The following is an 18,446-nucleotide window of genomic DNA, read 5'->3' on the forward strand; positions in this document are numbered from 1 at the left end:
GACTGTGACCACATGTTTCGCACCCATCAGATAATGCCTCCATTCTTTAAATGCGTCCTTTATGGCCAATAGCTCCTTTTCAGTTATGGTATAGTTGACTTCTGCTGAAGTTAATTTCCTAGAGCGAAAAGCCACTGGATGCAATTGCCCTGTAGTTTTATGTCTTTGGGACAATACTCCCCCTAACGCCAAATTCGAAGCGTCCGTTTCAACAAAAAATGGCTCCGAGGGATCTGGGTGAAGCAGGATGGGGGCTGTGGTGAAATCCTTTTTCAACTGGGCGAAAGCCTCCTCTGCATCCTTCGTCCATTCAAACCTTGTTCCTTTTTTCAATAATCTGGTTAAGGGAATTAATTTTTTAGAAAAATCTTGAATAAACCTCCGATAAAAGTTTGCAAAACCAATGAAGCTTTGAATTTCCTTCACTGATTTCGGAGATTCACAATCAATCACTGCCTTGATCTTATTTTCATCCATGTTGACTCCACTTGGCGAAAGCACAAACCCCAGAAACTCCACAGTGGAGACACTGAATGCGCATTTCTCCAATTTGACAAATAGACTGTTTTCTCGTAATCTTTGTAACACTCTTTTAACAAGTAGTTGATGCTCCTCCACTGAGTTCGAATAGATCAGTATATCGTCTATATACACTATTGCATTCCGATCAATGAACTCTTTCAACACATCATTTATAAAATGCTGGAATGCTGCTGGAGCATTACATAGGCCCTAGGGCATCACTTGATACTCAAAGAGCCCATGCTTGGTACGGAAGGCCGTTTTCCATTCATCACCCTCTCGAATTCTCACAAGGTGATACGCTCCCCTTAAATCCAACTTGGTGTAAACTTGCGCTCCCTTCACTTGATTTAAAAGGACTGAGATCAAAGGCAGAGTATATCTGTTCTTAACTGTGATTCGATTTATTGCCCTGTAGTCTATGCAAGATCTTAACTCTCCATTTTTCTTCGGGATAAAAAATAGTGGCGAAGAGACAGGAGATTGAGACGGTCTAATAAATCCATTTTCTAGGTATTTTTGCAAATACTCCTTCAGATGTGCATCTTCTCGTTCGGTTAAAGCATATATTCGGCTACAAAGGAGATTAGAGCCTGGTTCCAATTCTATTTTACAATTGAATTCTCTATGGGGCGGTAGTCTCTCAGCCTCCTCCTCATTAAATACATCTCGAAACTCTGAGTACTCCTCTGGTAATTCTGTAGTGGGTATTACACAAATTGTAGCTTCTCTTTCACTTAAATGAAACGCTGATGAATTCTTTTGATCACTCTGACATTTCTTATAACAATTTTCTTTACAATATTTTGAGTCCAGGACAATTGTTCGAGCTTCCCAATCTATAGCTGGGTTGTGTTCTGTTAGCCATGGCAAACCCAGTATCAGCTGGAACTGAGGCGCATCAATTAGATTGAATTGCAAGATTTCACTATGTCCTTCCTCCGATTCCAACTCCACTGGTTCAGTGTGGCTCACAATGGGCCTGGAAGATAGATTTGTGCCATCGACAGCACAAACTGCTTCACTTCGATCCTTCTTAAGTGCTCTCAGACCAATACTTTCTGCAAACTTCAAGTCGCAACAATTGCCCGTCGCTCCTGAATCGACCATTACAGTTACTTGCGTAAATTTTCTCTCCCTGAATCGTAGGGTCATCATCATTACTAGATGTGGGGAAGCCGACTGTAAGGTGCTCGCCAGAGTATGCATTTCTGGAGCTGTTTCTGCTTTTGCAACCACCAGTCCAGCCCCGCTCACTGGTGGTGCTGGGCGTTTTCCGCCGGTGTTTGCCGTGGTTTCTTCGGACAGTTACGAACAAAATGTCCACTGCCGCCCCAGTAGAGACATAATTTGTTTGCCCTCCGTTTCTCTTTTTCTTCTTTAGTAAGGGGGCCTCTAATTGTTCCAATTTGCATTGGACCCCCCCACGGGCTGTTTCGTTCTCTTTGACACTTTCAACTCTGGCTCGATCAAATCTTGGAAAACTAGAACAAAACTCTCTTTTCTTCTCACCTCTTCTCTCACTCTGTCGAAAATCGATTTCTAATACCAAATCGATTAATGCTGAGATCTCCGAAGGTCTATTTGGCCCTTGCGCCAAAGCGTCCTTTAATGCGTCTTTTAATCCTCGATAAAACACAGCTGCTCTTTTGTTTTCTGGCCACTCTGTTTCCACCACTAGTTTGTTAAACTGGGCCAAGTAAGATATTAGATCACGATTGCCCTGTCTAATCTCCAATAGTTCGTTATCGGTGGCTTGCGTAGCCTTTCGCCTGTCGAAGATTCGTAGGAACTCTTTTTTGAATTCATCTAGGTCATATAAGATGGAATCATTTCTGGTCACCAAGGGTATTGACCACGAAGCTGCATCTCCACTCAAATATGATAGGATAAATGCCACTCGAGACTGCGCATCGGGAAAGACTGCTGGACGACACATAAAATGTAAGGTGCACTGTGTCAGAAAAACCTGCACCTTCTGTGGGTCTCCATTAAAGCGCTCGGGCGGGGCCAAGGGTATCACAGGTGATAGGGAATGAATTACTTGAGTGGTAATTTTAGGTTGAGGAACAGAGGTGTCACTTGAAATTCCTTCCTGAGAGGCCGAATATTTAAAACTGGGTCCTGACACTAGACTACCCATCCTAACGGCCAAATCTGCAGTCTCTTTCTTAAGCTCTCTGTTTTCTTCTCTAACTAAGACTAATTCTCTTTGCATACTTTCTAATACTTCACCTAGCTTTTTTAAATCTAGACCCTCCGCCATTCTGCTCAGGTGCTAATTTTCACGTGGGCACTTCACTCTGTCAGAGGCCGTGCTGTCACGAGGCACGGGAGCAGAATGTCGCTTGTTCCCAATGCCCCTCCAAGGTTTCCAGCAATACGCAATTATTGATGCACAATGCTATGAAACCCCAGGGGGGAAAGGGGATGGGGCATAGAAGAGACAGGCACACTCGTCTGATTCTTCTTCCTGCTTCAGACGTCTTCCTTCGGCAATTCTTGTTCGCTAAGAAGGAAAGGTTTACACTTAATTTTCTACAATCTCCAAAACTCACCCTCACCTTGCCCACTTGTACCAAACCTACTGTTAGAAAAGGTAGACGGACCGGGAGGGCCGGCCGGGGTCAGGGGGAGAGGTCTCCGGGGAGAGCCGTCTCCAGCGATCGTACAGACAAGTAACTTCCCCCCCACAGACAGGAATCACACACGGATAAGGTTCAGTGTTCTTTATAGGTACTTAGTTATGATACGGTGGAATGGTACAAGGAGGTCTGGACGCCGGGGTCCCCTCGATTAGAGTCTCGTAAGGTAGGGAAGGGGGTAGCGGGTCAGTCTATTTACCAATCAGGTAGTTCGGATGAGATGATGATGAGCTCACAATCCTCGAGCTTGGTGTTTAGGTGGTACGGTCCGCGGCAGCGCCAGCAGGTCCCGGTAAGGATGGTGGATACAACGGGCCGCGGCAGCGCCAGCAGGTCCCCGGAAGATGTACGGTCCGCGGCAGCGCCAGCAGGTCCCGGTGAGGATGGTCGTTACAACGGGCCGCGGCAGCGCCAGCAGGTCCCAGGAAGATGACGGTCCGCGGCAGCGCCAGCAGGTCCCGGTGAGGATGGTCGATACAACGGGCCGCGGCAGCGCCAGCAGGTCCCAGGAAGATGAAGGTAGCAGAAGGCCGCGGCAGCGCCAGCAGGCAGGGCGATGGTTCACAAGAGCGGACTACGGCAGCGCCAGTAGACCGTCAGGGTTGAGTTCACTCGGTGTCTCTCGACTCCAGGATACAACTGCCTTCCTGCTCCGGAGCTGTCTTAGTTATAGGGCTGGTGCCCTTTGATGTCCGGACCCTCGCACTTGGAGGTCGGAGGGTCCGGGATGAAGGTGTCCAGACACCCAGCAGGGGGTGGAGCCAGCGCCTGGGGGCTGCTGGAGGCGATCGGCACCTGGCGGGGGAAGAGCTCTTGACGCTTTGTTCTCCCATTGACCTGCCAAGTGGTCCGCTCACCTCCTGGGTGGATGGTGGTGCCGGGATGTCGGGGCCGGCCAGGCCCGGGGTTAGGGTCGAGGTGAGGCCACGCGGCCGCGTGGTGCAGGGCCCAAGATGGCGGCTTGACCTGGCCGGGGAAGCCGGTGGGGCTGGACCCCGTGATGAGTAGGGGTCCGAGGGCAGAGGGTCCGTCGGGAGACGGAGTACAGGGGCTTGTCACGGGGGTATGCCGGGTGGCCCGGAGCTCGGGCCCTGTCGTGCGGGGGGGGAGCCAGCCCTCTGTGTGGCCTGTCCAACATGCGTCCCCCCCAGCTGAAGGCGGGGAGAGTCACCCATCTCCTTGGGGACTCTCTTCGTCGAGGCGGAAAAAGCGGGACAGGCCGTCCGCGTTGGCGTGGTCTTGGCCTGGCCGGTGCTCCACAGTGAAGTCCATTCCCTGCAGGGAAATGGACCAGCGCAAGAGTTTTGGGTTCTCCCCCCGCATCTGCATCAGCCATTGCAGGGGCCGATGGTCGGTTTGTACCCGGAAGTGGGTACCGAAGAGATAGGGTCGGAGCTTTTTGAGGGCCCACACTACTGCAAATGCCTCCCTCTCGATTGTGCTCCAACGCTGTTCTCGGACCAGGAGACGTCGACTGATGAAGGCCACCGGCTGGTCATGACCTTCGGGGTTCAGCTGAGAGAGGACGGCCCCGATGCCGTGGTCGGAGGCGTCGGTCTGTACTACAAATTCCCGACTGTAATCGGGGGCCTGGAGCACCGGGGCGGTGCACAGGGCGGCCTTCAGGTCCTCGAAGGCCGCTTGACAATCAGGAGTCCAGTGGACCCGCTTCGGTTGATTCTTGGATGTGAGTCCCGTGAGGGGCCCCACGATGCTGCCGTAGTCCTTCACGAACCGCCGGTAGTAGCCGGTGAGCCCCAAGAAGGCTCGGACCTCGGTCTGGGTGACGGGGGGCTGCCAGGACTGGATGGCAGCAATCTTAAGTTGTAGTGGGGCCACCAGCCCGCTTCCCACTTGGTGCCCAAGGTAGGTCACAGACCCTTGGCCAATTTGGCACTTGCCGGCTTTAATGGTGAGGCCGGCTCGCTGGAGGGCTCGGAGGACCTCTTGGAGGTGACGGAGGTGGTCGGACCAGTGGCGGCTGTATACAGCGATATCGTCCAGGTAGGCAGCGCTGAATTCTTCGAGTCCTGCCAAGACCTGGTTCACAAGCCGTTGGAATGTGGCGGGGGCATTCTTCATGCCAAAGGGCATGACCTTAAATTGATAGTGGCCATCGGGGGTGGAGAAGGCCGACCGTTCCTGGGCCCTGGGTGTGAGGCCGATCTGCCAGTAGCCCGCCGTCAGGTCGAAGATACTAAGGTAGCGGGCGGCCCCCAGCCGGTCGATCAGCTCGTCTGCTCGGGGGATGGGATGAGCGTCGGTCCGGGTGACAGCGTTCAAGCCCCGGTAGTCGACGCAGAATCTCAGTTCAGGGGCGGTGCCGGGGGCAGCGGCCTTGGGAACTAATACAACCGGACTGGCCCAGGGACTGTCCGAGGGCTCGATGACCCCGATCGTGAGCATCTTGGCCACTTCCTCCTGTATGCAGGCCCGTACCCGATCTGGTACGCGGTAGGCCCGGTGCCGGACAGGGGGACTGTCCCCAGTGTCTACGTCGTGCAAACACCAAGGGGTGACCCCGGGGGTGAGTGAGAACAGGGCAGCGAACTGCAGCAGGAGGTCCCGGCAGTCCTGGCGTTGCTCCGCAGTGAGAGCGTCGGAGAGCCGGACCCCATCCACGGAGCCGTCCTTCTCCTGAGTCCTTAAGAGATCCGGGAGGGGCTCGGAGTCTTCTTCTGTACCACTGTCGGTCGCCATCAGGAGGCTTAGTTCGGAGCGCACAAAGTGTGGTTTGAGCCGGTTGGTGTGGAGGACCCGCAGGGGGTTCCGGGTGGACCCCATGTCGATGAGGTAAGTGACGGGGCTTTTACGCTCGACCACTTTGAAGGGCCCCGTCCACTTGTCTTGCAGGGCACATGGTTCGGTGGGGGACATCACCCATACTTGCTGCCCAGGCTCGAACTCAACGGAGGAGGCATTGTGATCATACCACCTTTTCATGTCCTCCTGACTGGCCTCGAGGTTCGCCTTGGCCATCTCCCTGAAGCGCCGGGTCTGGTTTCGTAGGGCCAGGATGTATTTGAAGACGTCGGGCGGGGTCGTTAAGGGGGCCATCTCCCAACCTTCCTTGACTAGGCTGAGGGGCCCTCGCACAGGGTGCCCGTACAAGAGTTCGAAGGGGCTAAAGCCGAGGGACTTCTGGGGGACTTCTCGGTAGGCGAAGAGGAGGCACGGGAGCAGCACATCCCACTGGCGACGGAGAGGCTCTTCCAATCCCCCAATCATCCCCTTGAGAGTGCGGTTAAAACGCTCTACTAGTCCGTTCCCTTGGGGGTGATAGGGGGTCGTGAATCTGTAGGTGACCCCGCATTGTTGCCAGAGGGACTTCATGTATTTAGATATGAAATTCGTACCTCGGTCGCTGACAACTTCTCGGGGGAAACCTACCCTGGAGAAGATCCCCATCAGGGCCCGGCCAACCACCGGAGCTGTCACTGTCCGTAGGGGCACCGCCTCGGGGTAGCGGGTGGCATGGTCCACTAGTACCAAGATGAACCTGTGTCCTTGTGCCGTGCGGGGGTCCAGAGGCCCCACAATGTCTATCCCCACCCTCTCGAACGGGGTGGTGACCACCGGGAAGGGTTGCAGAGGGGCCTTCAGCTTCCGACCACTCTTCCCGCTGGCTTGGCACGTGGGGCAAGATCGGCAGTGGTTCAGGACGTCATTCCTCATTTTCGGCCAGAAAAAGTGGGTCACCAGGCGACTGTATGTTTTGTCCTGGCCCAGGTGTCCAGCCAGGGGGACATCGTGGGCCAGGTTGAGCAGAAAGTCTCGGAAGCGGAGCGGTACCACCAGAACTCGACCGGCCCCCAGCTCGGCGATTCTTTGCTCGCTGTAGAGCAGGTCGTTGTCCCAGTAGACCCAGTGGGTTCCGGTGGTGTCCCCTGCGTTTTGGGTATCGGCTTGTTGGCGGAGTCCCTCGAGGGAGGGACAGGTCTTTTGTTCCTGGCGGAACTGTTCTTGGGTGGGCCCCCCCTCTTGACGCCACTGAGCCAGATCCGGAAGGTCCTGGGGTGGTGCATCTGCTTCGATAGTCGGGTCCGGGAGGTCGGCCTCGCTGTTGTCCTCGACGGGGGCAACCGGGGGCGGCGGTGCCGGCCATTCGGTTTCTTCTGATCGGGGGGTGGCCCGGGCGGCCATGGATCGGGTGGTTATGCAGGCCCAGTCCGGGAGGCCCAGCATCCCCAGGTGCTCTCTTTTCTCGACGGTGGCCCACGGGGAACTCTCGAGGTCATTCCCCAGGAGGCAGTCCACGGGGGCATCGTCCCGGACCGTCACCTTCAGTAGGCCGGAGACCCCTCCCCATTCAAACGGGACGCAGGCCATCTTACACATACTCTCAGAGTTATCTGCCGAGCGGACGGGGCAGAGAATGTTCGGCAGGATCTGCTCGGGCTTCACCAGATGACAGCGGACGGCCGTCACGCTGGCGCCGGTGTCACGCAAGGCCTCGGCTCTCTGTCCATTAATGGTCACCCACTGACCGTATTTTCTGGTGTTGGCGGGTAGGGGAGCCCGCGGAACCATGTCTCTTCCCCCTAGGCATGCCAGGACCATGGCGGCCGGTTCCCACCCTTGCTGGGCCGGCTCGTACTCTTCGGGTCCCTCCGAGGATTGCTCTTCCCCTAGGGCCGCGGCCGCCACCTGGCGGGGCTTGGGCGTTTGATTTAGCGGGCAGTTCAGGTCATTGGCGTAGTGGCCTAGTCGCTGGCACCGGTGGCACGTGACGTTGGCTCGGTACCCAGGCCGCAACGGGGGGTTGCCCCGGCCGGCCGGAGGCGGGGTGCTGGCCACGGGTGTTGTTGGTAAGGCGTCTCTCCCTCGCCCCTGGCCCCCTCCTCCTCCCCGAGGACGGTGCTGGCCTTGGTTGCCTCTGTTCTGGTCGTGGGGCCCTCTCCGGCCCACTCGGGTGCTTTCCCACCGGTCAGCTTCGGCGGCGAGCTGCCGGGGGTCGGTCAGTTTACTGTCGAGTAGGTGCTGCCGGAGCTCGACGAAACAGTTGTTTGACAGGTGCTCCCATACCATAAGGTTGAAGAGTTGTTCGTAAGTGGTGACCTGACTTCCCTTGATCCACCCTTCGAATGCCCGGCTGAAATAGTTCACGTATTCTACCCACGTTGTACCTGGGATCCTGGTGCAATCTCTGAACCTCTGGCGGTACATCTCGGGCGTGAGGCCGTAGCGGGTGAGGAGGGCAGCCTTCATGTGGTCGTAGGACGACATTTGGTGATCGGGGAGCTGCAGCAGGGCATCGCGACCCTCGTTGATAAATCTCCCCCAAAGTCCGGCTCCCCAATCACTCCGGTCGATTCGGTGGGAGGTCATTGCGATCTCATAGGCTTTAAACCACTGTTGTATGTCGTCTTCTCGGACATATTCGCGGACAACATCCTTGGGGATGTGAACTTTTTTCTCACTTGGCCCCGGGGTGTGTGGTCGCTCAGGCACCCCCAGTTCCTTATTCTGTTTGCGCAGTTCTATTTCCGCCAGTCGGCGCTCGTGCTCGAGCGTTATTTTTTTCTCTTCCAGCTCTCTCTGTCTCTGCTTCTCTTCTCGTTCCTCTCGAAGCCGCATATGCTCGAGGTTAAGTTTCTGTTCCGCTAACTTGAGTTCCCCATCCATCTTGAGTCGTGCCATCTCCAACTCGTGTAATCTGACTCTGTCTCTTTCTCGGATCTCCTCTTGCGGAAGGCCCGTTCCCCGCTCCTCGGGAGCCGTGGCGTTCCCCTCTGGTGTGGTGCTGGCTTGGTCTGGGGTGACGCTGCTTTGGTCGGAGGGTCCTGTGACCCCCGTTTCTGTCCATGACTCCAGAGCGCGCTTTAGATCATCCTTGGTACTCAGGCCGGTGGTAGCAATGCCAAGTTCTATGCAAAATTGTCTCAGTTCGCGGTGGTTGTATTCTTCTAACTTTTCCATTTGGAATTTCTCGGTGGAGCTGCTATCTTTGGTCGACATCGTGTTTTTGTCGTGGGGTGAGCTACTCTCTGTACGTTTACGCGTTGATTCGGATCGCGCCGCTGGCCACCAATGTTAGAAAAGGTAGACGGACCGGGAGGGCCGGCCGGGGTCAGGGGGAGAGGTCTCCGGGGAGAGCCGTCTCCAGCGATCGTACAGACAAGTAACTTCCCCCCCCACAGACAGGAATCACACACGGATAAGGTTCAGTGTTCTTTATAGGTACTTAGTTATGATACGGTGGAATGGTACAAGGAGGTCTGGACGCCGGGGTCCCCTCGATTAGAGTCTCGTAAGGTAGGGAAGGGGGTAGCGGGTCAGTCTATTTACCAATCAGGTAGTTCGGATGAGATGATGATGAGCTCACAATCCTCGAGCTTGGTGTTTAGGTGGTACGGTCCGCGGCAGCGCCAGCAGGTCCCGGTAAGGATGGTGGATACAACGGGCCGCGGCAGCGCCAGCAGGTCCCCGGAAGATGTACGGTCCGCGGCAGCGCCAGCAGGTCCCGGTGAGGATGGTCGTTACAACGGGCTGCGGCAGCGCCAGCAGGTCCCAGGAAGATGACGGTCCGCGGCAGCGCCAGCAGGTCCCGGTGAGGATGGTCGATACAACGGGCCGCGGCAGCGCCAGCAGGTCCTAGGAAGATGAAGGTAGCAGAAGGCCGCGGCAGCGCCAGCAGGCAGGGCGATGGTTCACAAGAGCGGACTACGGCAGCGCCAGTAGACCGTCAGGGTTGAGTTCACTCGGTGTCTCTCGACTCCAGGATACAACTGCCTTCCTGCTCCGGAGCTGTCTTAGTTATAGGGCTGGTGCCCTTTGATGTCCGGACCCTCGCACTTGGAGGTCGGAGGGTCCGGGATGAAGGTGTCCAGACACCCAGCAGGGGGTGGAGCCAGCGCCTGGGGGCTGCTGGAGGCGATCGGCACCTGGCGGGGGAAGAGCTCTTGACGCTTCGTTCTCCCATTGACCTGCCAAGTGGTCCGCTCACCTCCTGGGTGGATGGTGGTGCCGGGATGTCGGGGCCGGCCAGGCCCGGGGTTAGGGTCGAGGTGAGGCCACGCGGCCGCGTGGTGCAGGGCCCAAGATGGCGGCTTGACCTGGCCGGGGAAGCCGGTGGGGCTGGACCCCGTGATGAGTAGGGGTCCGAGGGCAGAGGGTCCGTCGGGAGACGGAGTACAGGGGCTTGTCACGGGGGTATGCCGGGTGGCCCGGAGCTCGGGCCCTGTCGTGCGGGGGGGGAGCCAGCCCTCTGTGTGGCCTGTCCAACACCTACCCTAAGGAGGTGTGACCCTGGCTCCTCTTCTATCTGAGTGATACTTGATGGTTGAATGCTGCAACTAAACAAATATGTGTGTTACTTCTTTTCTAGTGTCTTTTTACCTTCTATATTAAACTTCCTCTCTCTCTATCTTTATATTTGAGATGTCTCACCTCACGTATCACTGCAGACGCCGTAAATGGATTCTCAGGTAAGAGTTTTCTCTAGTTGTGATTCATTATCTTCCTTATTTGCCACTCCTGTATGTAGTAACCTTTTCCTCAATAGATTCCTAATTACCCTTCCTTGCTATGTGTTTTATATCGCTGCCACTCAAAAGAAAGTATCGTTTTAATTGATTAGTCCTGTCTACCTTTGCTGACTCTTACTCTTTTATATTTTATAACGAAAACTTTTCTCACAGACTGAGCTAGCACCCCTCTGACTTCTGGCACGAAGGAGCGCTACACTCAAATATGCTCTGTTACTTTTCTGTGCATGCCCAAATTCAATAACACGGAACAGTCTTACTTTCGATATCTCAAATTCCCATTATTCTCTCAGAAATTGGTGTACTCGTCGAGTCTTCAAACTTCCACCTGTAACTCAGATTTTTGTGCTGCTCATCGAGTCTTCACTCGCCGACATCACAGAAAACTAAGGTCGACGACTGTCTCTCTTCCCAGTTCAGGTGAAGTGTGCCACAGCGCGGGCTCAGCACCTGGACATTCCAGATTGCTGCCACGCGCTAGAGCGCGAACTTATTACTCTTGTTGTCTTCCGATGGCCGCCATCTTGAGGAGCGATTATCAATCGCCTCCTCAACCCTCTTGTAGTATTCATTCTTTTTGCCCGAGTATTGCGGATGATTACACCCACAATTTGTCTCATTCCCTGCGGGAGTTTAGCGATCCTGACATAGAGGGAGAGGATCAATGAAGACAAAGAAGAGAAAAGGAGGAATCTAAATAAGAGGGAAAGTAAAGGCGAAAGTGGAGACAGCAAAATGAGAAAAAAAGAAATTAGGGGAGAGAAAGACAGAGAGAAAGGAAAAGAAAGGAAGTCAGAATGAGAGAAAAAGAAGAGTCAAAAGGAGAAAACTGTTGATCTACACATGGATAGAAAGGAAAGGGAATTGAATGAGAATAAATAATGAAAAATAGTGACATAGAGAAGGGGAGGGAATGAAATTAGGGAGAAGGACCACTATTAATATGAAGAGGAGAAAAGGGCAAAGAGGGAGAAAGGGAAAAATAAACAGAATGGACACATGGATAGAAGAAGCATAAGAAAAAATTGTCACAGGGACAAGATTGAGAGAGGAGGAGAAGGGAGAAAACAGGAAGAGAGACAATAAGGAGAGAAAGATAAAATAGAATGTGGGGATGATATCAGCACGTAAAAGGAGGAGACTAAAAAGAAAACCTAGGGGAGATAAGGAAGACAATGAAGGAAGTGGAGAGAGAGGAGAAGGAGAGAAAGGAAAAGCAGTAGATGATGAAGCAAGGAGAGAGAAGAGAAGAGAAAGGTAGAAGGGAATATAAGGAGAGAAGAATGAGATAGAAGATAGAAGAGAGGTGGTCAGGAGAGAGGAAACGGAATAGGTTAGGAAAAGAGCACGGTAAAAATAGGTCAAAGCGTCTGCAAAAGCAGAAAAGGGAGCTGTAGCAGAGAAAGACAGGAAGGTGGAGGAAAGCAGAGCAGAGGGTAAGAAGGTAAAAGAGGAGAGATGGGAAGAGGAGACAAAATGTACAGAAGGTAGAACAAGGAAGAGGAGATGGAGCAAGATTAAAGAGAGAAAGAGAAAAAAGGGTAAAATAAAATGGAAATGGAAAGAAAGGGGAAGAGAAGAGCAAGGGAAGTAGAGGTGTCCAGAAGTAAACATCAAAAGGTGATGGAATGGGGAGATACAGAATGAGGACTAATGGTAAGGCAGATGTAGAAGAAGATGAGAAGAAGGAAATGGAAATGGGGGGACAATAAGGAAGAGGAGGGAAGGAAAATGATGGGGCAAAATAAGCAGAGCGGAGGCGAAGAAAGACAAAACAAGAGGTAGGGAACAAAGGAGAGAAAGAAGCAGAGGTGAGAGGCAAAGAGAGGATAAAGCCGAGTAGAAAAGAAAGGAAGAGAATTATATACGGCTGATAAGTTAGGGGTGAGACAATAAGAGGGAAAGGTGAGGCAAAATTAAATGGATTGTGTAATAGGGAGAATAGCAATTGTTGAGATGAAAAAGGAAGAAGAGGGTAGTGACCACTATTCGCATGAGCATGTCTGATGACATATGAACATGCAGTCTAATGATGCAAGCTTCATTTGCTTTAGTTTTTTATTTAGCAATCCAAGATGGTGGGCACAACCTGGATCAGTAAGTAGAAACATTTTGTACCAAGGTGCTGCATTTATGAGTTTTGGAAGAGTTGGAGTGTGACTCCTGAGACTCGGACTACTAGGGGGGCTTCATCTGAATGTCACCTATGGTGAATAGGGAATAGCTACTACCAGTAGTGAGAAGGAATGTTGACTCAAGGAAATGCCTTTCGAAACGCTAGAGCCCCAGCCTCATGGGACTGTGTATGCCATGGTATACTTTGTTATTGTGTATGAATACTTATTTTTTCAGCAAGGATTTGACTGGGAAATCATTTATTGCTGCTATTGAACATATTTTGAGTTGCGAGACTGGGTTCACCCCCAGCATCTACCTACCCCTTTAGACACCTTGGACTTCTCGACTTACGCTACTACCGAGAGTCAAGCGCTGAAGGAGTACGAGGATCAGCTGATCAGGATAGATAGTATGTCGAGCTCCAGGACATCAGAAGTAAAATGTTGTAACCCCTATGGTTGGGCCCAATAGCTCCTTCTGGCCCTCTGAAATGTACAATGTGTTTTCCATGAAGTACTGAAGTCATATACAAATCACCCACCCATCAGTGCACTCATCAATTTATCAATCTATGTATTTAGTAACTCACCAGTTTATCCAGCATCAAACCATTGACTCACAACTACCAAGTACCAAAACTACAGAGTCAAAAATCATGAAAGCAATTATTTTCACTTTTGGAATTCCAGATCTCTAAGCTTTCTCAAAGCCTGTTTCTTTTTCCCCACAACTTTTGCAGATACTTACATACCCTCTTTTATACCCTTGCAATGCTCACTTTCATATACATTTACACCACAATAACCCTACACTTCTCCAAACATTTACAGCAAGAAAAACATTTTTTTCAGGCATCACATTCCTTGCATTGCGTACATGATTATGTCTGAAAGTTTATGGGAGTGTGGTTTGCGTTTGTGGAAAAGAGTGATTTTCAATTACTTGATCAATTTCAAGATTCACTGAAATATGTTGACCAGAAGAAATACTTTGGACTGTCATGACAGGAAAATTGCAGATGTTTGACTTAGGCAGATGCATTTCTGTGAATACATGTATTCTTGTGTGAAAGTGCATGCTTGAATATGTGAGACTGCGCTTACTTTTGTCTGGGTACATTGCTGCAATACAAGGACAAATGGAACATCATGAAAGTAGAAAGGCAAATGCCACAATAATGACATCCAGTGGGAGTACTTGCTTGTGGTGGCATTAAAAAGCATACACATGGCCAAAGCACCATATTGTACTTTTCCAAATTGAAGGCTAATATTTAGAATTAGGAGATTTCAATGAGGTCACAGTCATAACAAATTATTGTCTGAATGAGAATCCTGACTCTTAGAGTCATTCCATCAATTGACATACAGGCACACTGAAGCATTTAGAAAGGATAATAAAATACTGACGACTTACAAGCAAGGCCTCTAATTCCTTTAATACCGTGTTTGTCTTCTCCCTTGCTTTTTCCAGATCCTTAAAGAGAAAAATAAGAGAGTTGATCATCCAATAGAATTATTGCTACTTTTATGATATATTATTAAACCCTGATAAGAAGGGCATGGTGAGGGCGCAAGTTATAGTTACTTCTGGCCATGCACAGTTGGCTGCATGTGGGGCTTAGCTGCAGGGCCTGGACGGAGACCCGGCCCTGCTGCCAAACTCCCTCCATGCATGGCTGAAGGTGACTAAAACTATGAGTCCATTTCTGCAGCACAAAAGGGACACATGCCTTGGGCTTCTGCTGGGGCAGCACACCATCACACACTGCCGCAGGACAGCCCCCTACTGCTGGGCACCATTTGCATTTGCATTGGCCACAATAACACATGATTGACTGATGAAGTGGATTTGAATATGTCTGTGGTCCCCTCTAGTTCTGTATTTGCACTTATGTTGTGTTTATAAACCTGCTTGTCCAGATGCATCACCCCTCGCAGGGCAGTGGACTTTCCCCAACCCCTTGATACTGTGGTTCTTTAACCATGTTACTTGCTTTGTCCCTTCCAGGTTTTTTCCAGAAGGTATATTCATTTCACCACATGTTTTAGCTTCCCACTTTCACACAGGACTACCATGCGAGTCCAGACTGCTGGGGATGGCACCACAGGTATATGCACCATTACCACTCCCTCTAGAGCAGATAAGGATTCCCCGGCCCTGAAGAAATGCCAACATCCAGCTGGACGACTTAGGGCATGAAACATGTCGACCACCTCCATTACACATACATCACCTTGAGCTCAAGTGAGTATAATCTCCACTCTGCAGCCACAACTTTTCAGTTGGTTGTTTTTACCTATAGCATAGGAACCAAGTGATTACATTGTTTTTCTGTGAACCATATAGCTATTTTAACTCACACTTATTTTCTTCCCACCTCTACTAAGTTCACATACGCCCCACCACCCCTCTTTTAGCTTCACGTTGGCAACCAAAGAAGACCTCTGGCAAAGAGCCCCACTGCAGAGCCCTTTGGGCACTGCAGCGCCGGCTCAACTAGGAGCTGCCCAATGTTGAAGTATGACACCCTTCAGTGTCATTGAGGGCTCTTGCTCCTAATTGGAGCTCCTCCACCTTCAGTTCTCCGTTGTCCGAAGGAATACGTGAATATCCCTCCCCCTTCTTTACCCACTCTTCCCATCCTTCAGAAACAGCATGCCCTTGCTTCTTGTCACAATTACCTGGTGCCTGTATGCTGGACCTAATAAAGCCCCTGTCCCTCCTTTTGAAAATAGTACTTAGGGAGGTTGTATAACCAAGGAACCTTTACCTAGGAGCAGCTAGTTGAGCGCCCTCGAGATCAACAGAAAAAACATCTGTGATCTTTTCTTCCTTCCCTTCCTCTTCCTCTCTCACCCCTTCCCAATGCAGGACCCGTTTAAGATTCAAACACAACTTTCCACACCAGAAACCGATCATGAAACTCATCAAGGCCTTGCATTTGACAACTACATGGTGTCAAAGATACTGAGAGCTCCCCCACCCGTTGGAACGGAAGGGACCACCTCGAGAACCAACCACCTACAGGCCTAATCACAATGATGAAAAGATTATACATAAGAATTACACTACACAGACTTCTCATTACGGAGCATCTACAAGCCAACATGGCACCTGGGGGCCTGATCGTGAGGAACATGCCATGCATCTTCTTAGTAGACATGGTCTTCAGGAGATAGAGGTCCCTGGTATCATGGAAATGTACCAAGTACTGGCTGGTACGTATCATCAACACCACCAAATGGCTAGCAGATGACTTATTCATCAAGATCACCATGGCAGAGAACGTCTTGAAGACAAGAATCCAAATAACTGCATTCAAGACTAAACTATCCGAAATAATTTCTGAGATCAATGAGAACAGGGAATACCTTCACAAACAGAAAATAAATAAACTTGAAAAGACATCAAGAAGTTCAACAAAGAAAAAGTCTAACCCTACCTGAAAGAAGACCACGTTGGAATTGGGGACCTGTCATTGGATGAGAGCACCACATCACACACGATACATATCATCCAGCAGCAACTCCATCACTGGAAGCAGAGGCAGCAATGAGATATGCTGGAACTAACAACCTCCACCCCTGATGGGGTATGGGTTACCATCTTAACAGTGCCCCCCAACCGGCTGGGATCCCTATCAAATGTACCCCCCAGGACCACCATCAACCTTCTCCCAACCCTACTATCCCCGTCCTTTTTTAGGCGGAGAGGGATAAGAAGAAGAAGAGGGACACAGTAGAAACACATCGCTGGGGCGGAAACACAGGCGGAGACCTCACGACAGATGAGAAACCAGACGACAAGCAAGAAAAACTGATTCTGAACCTGCCCACCAGATCTCTAACCATGATGGAAGTAAGCATCCTCCACAGGGGTTTGGGCTTTGTCCCTACCCTCAAAAAAGACCAATTCAGGACCGCTCAAGAATTACACCGGTTTTTCAGGAAAATCTGCCTCCACACATTCTTCAAGACCAAACCGTATGTAGATACAATAGATTCAGGCCTTCACAACCCCTTGACCTTTACCCCTGCAGCAGGGATGGTCCCCCCTGAGGTTTTGACCTTTGAACAGGTGGTCCTCAAGGAAGTGGAGAGCTGTCCTTGCAAAAATCAATTTTTCAACATGTCAAAAACCGAGACCACAGCCATGCAGTCACTAGGGAATGTCAACTCCGTCACAATAAAACCTGTGGAAAAAGGAGGGGCTATTGTCATCCTGAACACTGCTGAGATTGAGATGAAATCATTGCTCCTGCATGTAGGGAACTGCATGAACAGCAGCCCCCTGCATGCAGCAGCAATCCTGGCTCCTACAGGAGTTGGGAAGCCGGCTAAGAACACGGGGGCCTTGAGGCTTAGCCCACTCAGAGACTCACACACTCACTCCGACTCACGTACTCACTCAGAGATCCAATCAGAGACTTTACATGCTCAAAAAGACGAAGTCACTCATTCACCCATTCACAGACCCACTCAGACACTCATTTTCCAATTCACAAACCCACTCAAAGATTCACACACCCACTCATAGATCTACTCAGAAACTCATGAGACTCAGACAACCACTGAGACCTATGTTCCCACTTACCATTCCAATTGGAGACGCTTGCATGCTCTCAAAGACCCACTCAGACACAAATCCACCCACTCAGACACTCATGTTCCCATTCACAGACCCACTCAAGGACTCATTCACCCACTCATAGATACACTCAGAGAATCATGCTCCCACTCTCAGACCCACTCGTGCACTTATGCACCTACTCACTTACCCACTCAGGGACTCACACACCCACTAACCTACCTATACAACTACTCACACACCCACGGTTACAGGTTACAACTAGGAAATAAAATCTACAAAAACATTGCAATTCGCTTAAAAAAACAAAGGTTACAGGGGCATTATAGGTAGGAAATAGAATTTTTTTTTTAACGTAGAAATTCAATGAAAAAACCAAAGGTTACAGGGCTGTTATAGTGATGAAAGAATTTTAGAAAACCTTTTACAATTCACTGAAAAAAACAAAGGTTACCGAGAAGTTGTTAGTTATCTCAGAATTCACTCATACAAAACCATAGAAATTCAGAACATTATGGTTACCTGAGCTAACTATAACTTATGCCCCCGCAATGCACTGTTTATGACCCACACTTTCCATCACTCATGACACGGTCAGTGACATCAATGATGACATATCAAATTAATATATATATATATACACACACACACACATGCACACACGCACACACACAAACACACATACAGATAAATATTACAGAGTGGGGGTAGGATAGGAATTCCTCAGATTTCACACACAAAACTTTTCAAATCTAGTTTTATTTACATTGGCAGATGATGCAAAGTTTTGCAGTGAATGGTCAAGGGGATGCAAAGAAAAAGGGGGGTTCCCAAAACGCACTTTTCCACCAATAATTTCCCATGGACATTATACTCACGTGTAGCGGTCAAATGGTAAGTCAGATTTCCATGAAATTTGATGGGAGATAGATCATGGTAGTACAGGTAAGTAGAGTTCATATTTTTAAAATTATAATGCATTTTAACTTAGTGATATCTGTGGCCGCATTCATTTGGAGACATTTTGTGGTATTTTGAAAAAGTACTGTGGTGCATAGTGATGACAAGGCATTATGGGATTGGC

General features: G+C 50.5%; 1 protein-coding gene across 2 annotated transcripts in view; it reads right to left on the reverse strand.

Moving 5' to 3' along the window:
* LOC146812908 (uncharacterized) overlaps nt 1-18,446 on the reverse strand; it is a 472,180-nt gene that overhangs the window by 243,017 nt on the left and 210,717 nt on the right. For both annotated transcript variants that reach the window (XM_085614639.1, XM_085614638.1), the window contains exon 4: nt 14,189-14,248. In XM_085614639.1, the coding sequence (XP_085470765.1) occupies nt 14,189-14,248 (60 nt within the window). The remainder of the gene's footprint in view (nt 1-14,188; nt 14,249-18,446) is intronic.

Source organism: Triturus cristatus, chromosome 7 (genome assembly GCF_964204655.1).
Source record: "Triturus cristatus chromosome 7, aTriCri1.1, whole genome shotgun sequence".
Taxonomy (NCBI): domain Eukaryota; kingdom Metazoa; phylum Chordata; class Amphibia; order Caudata; family Salamandridae; genus Triturus; species Triturus cristatus.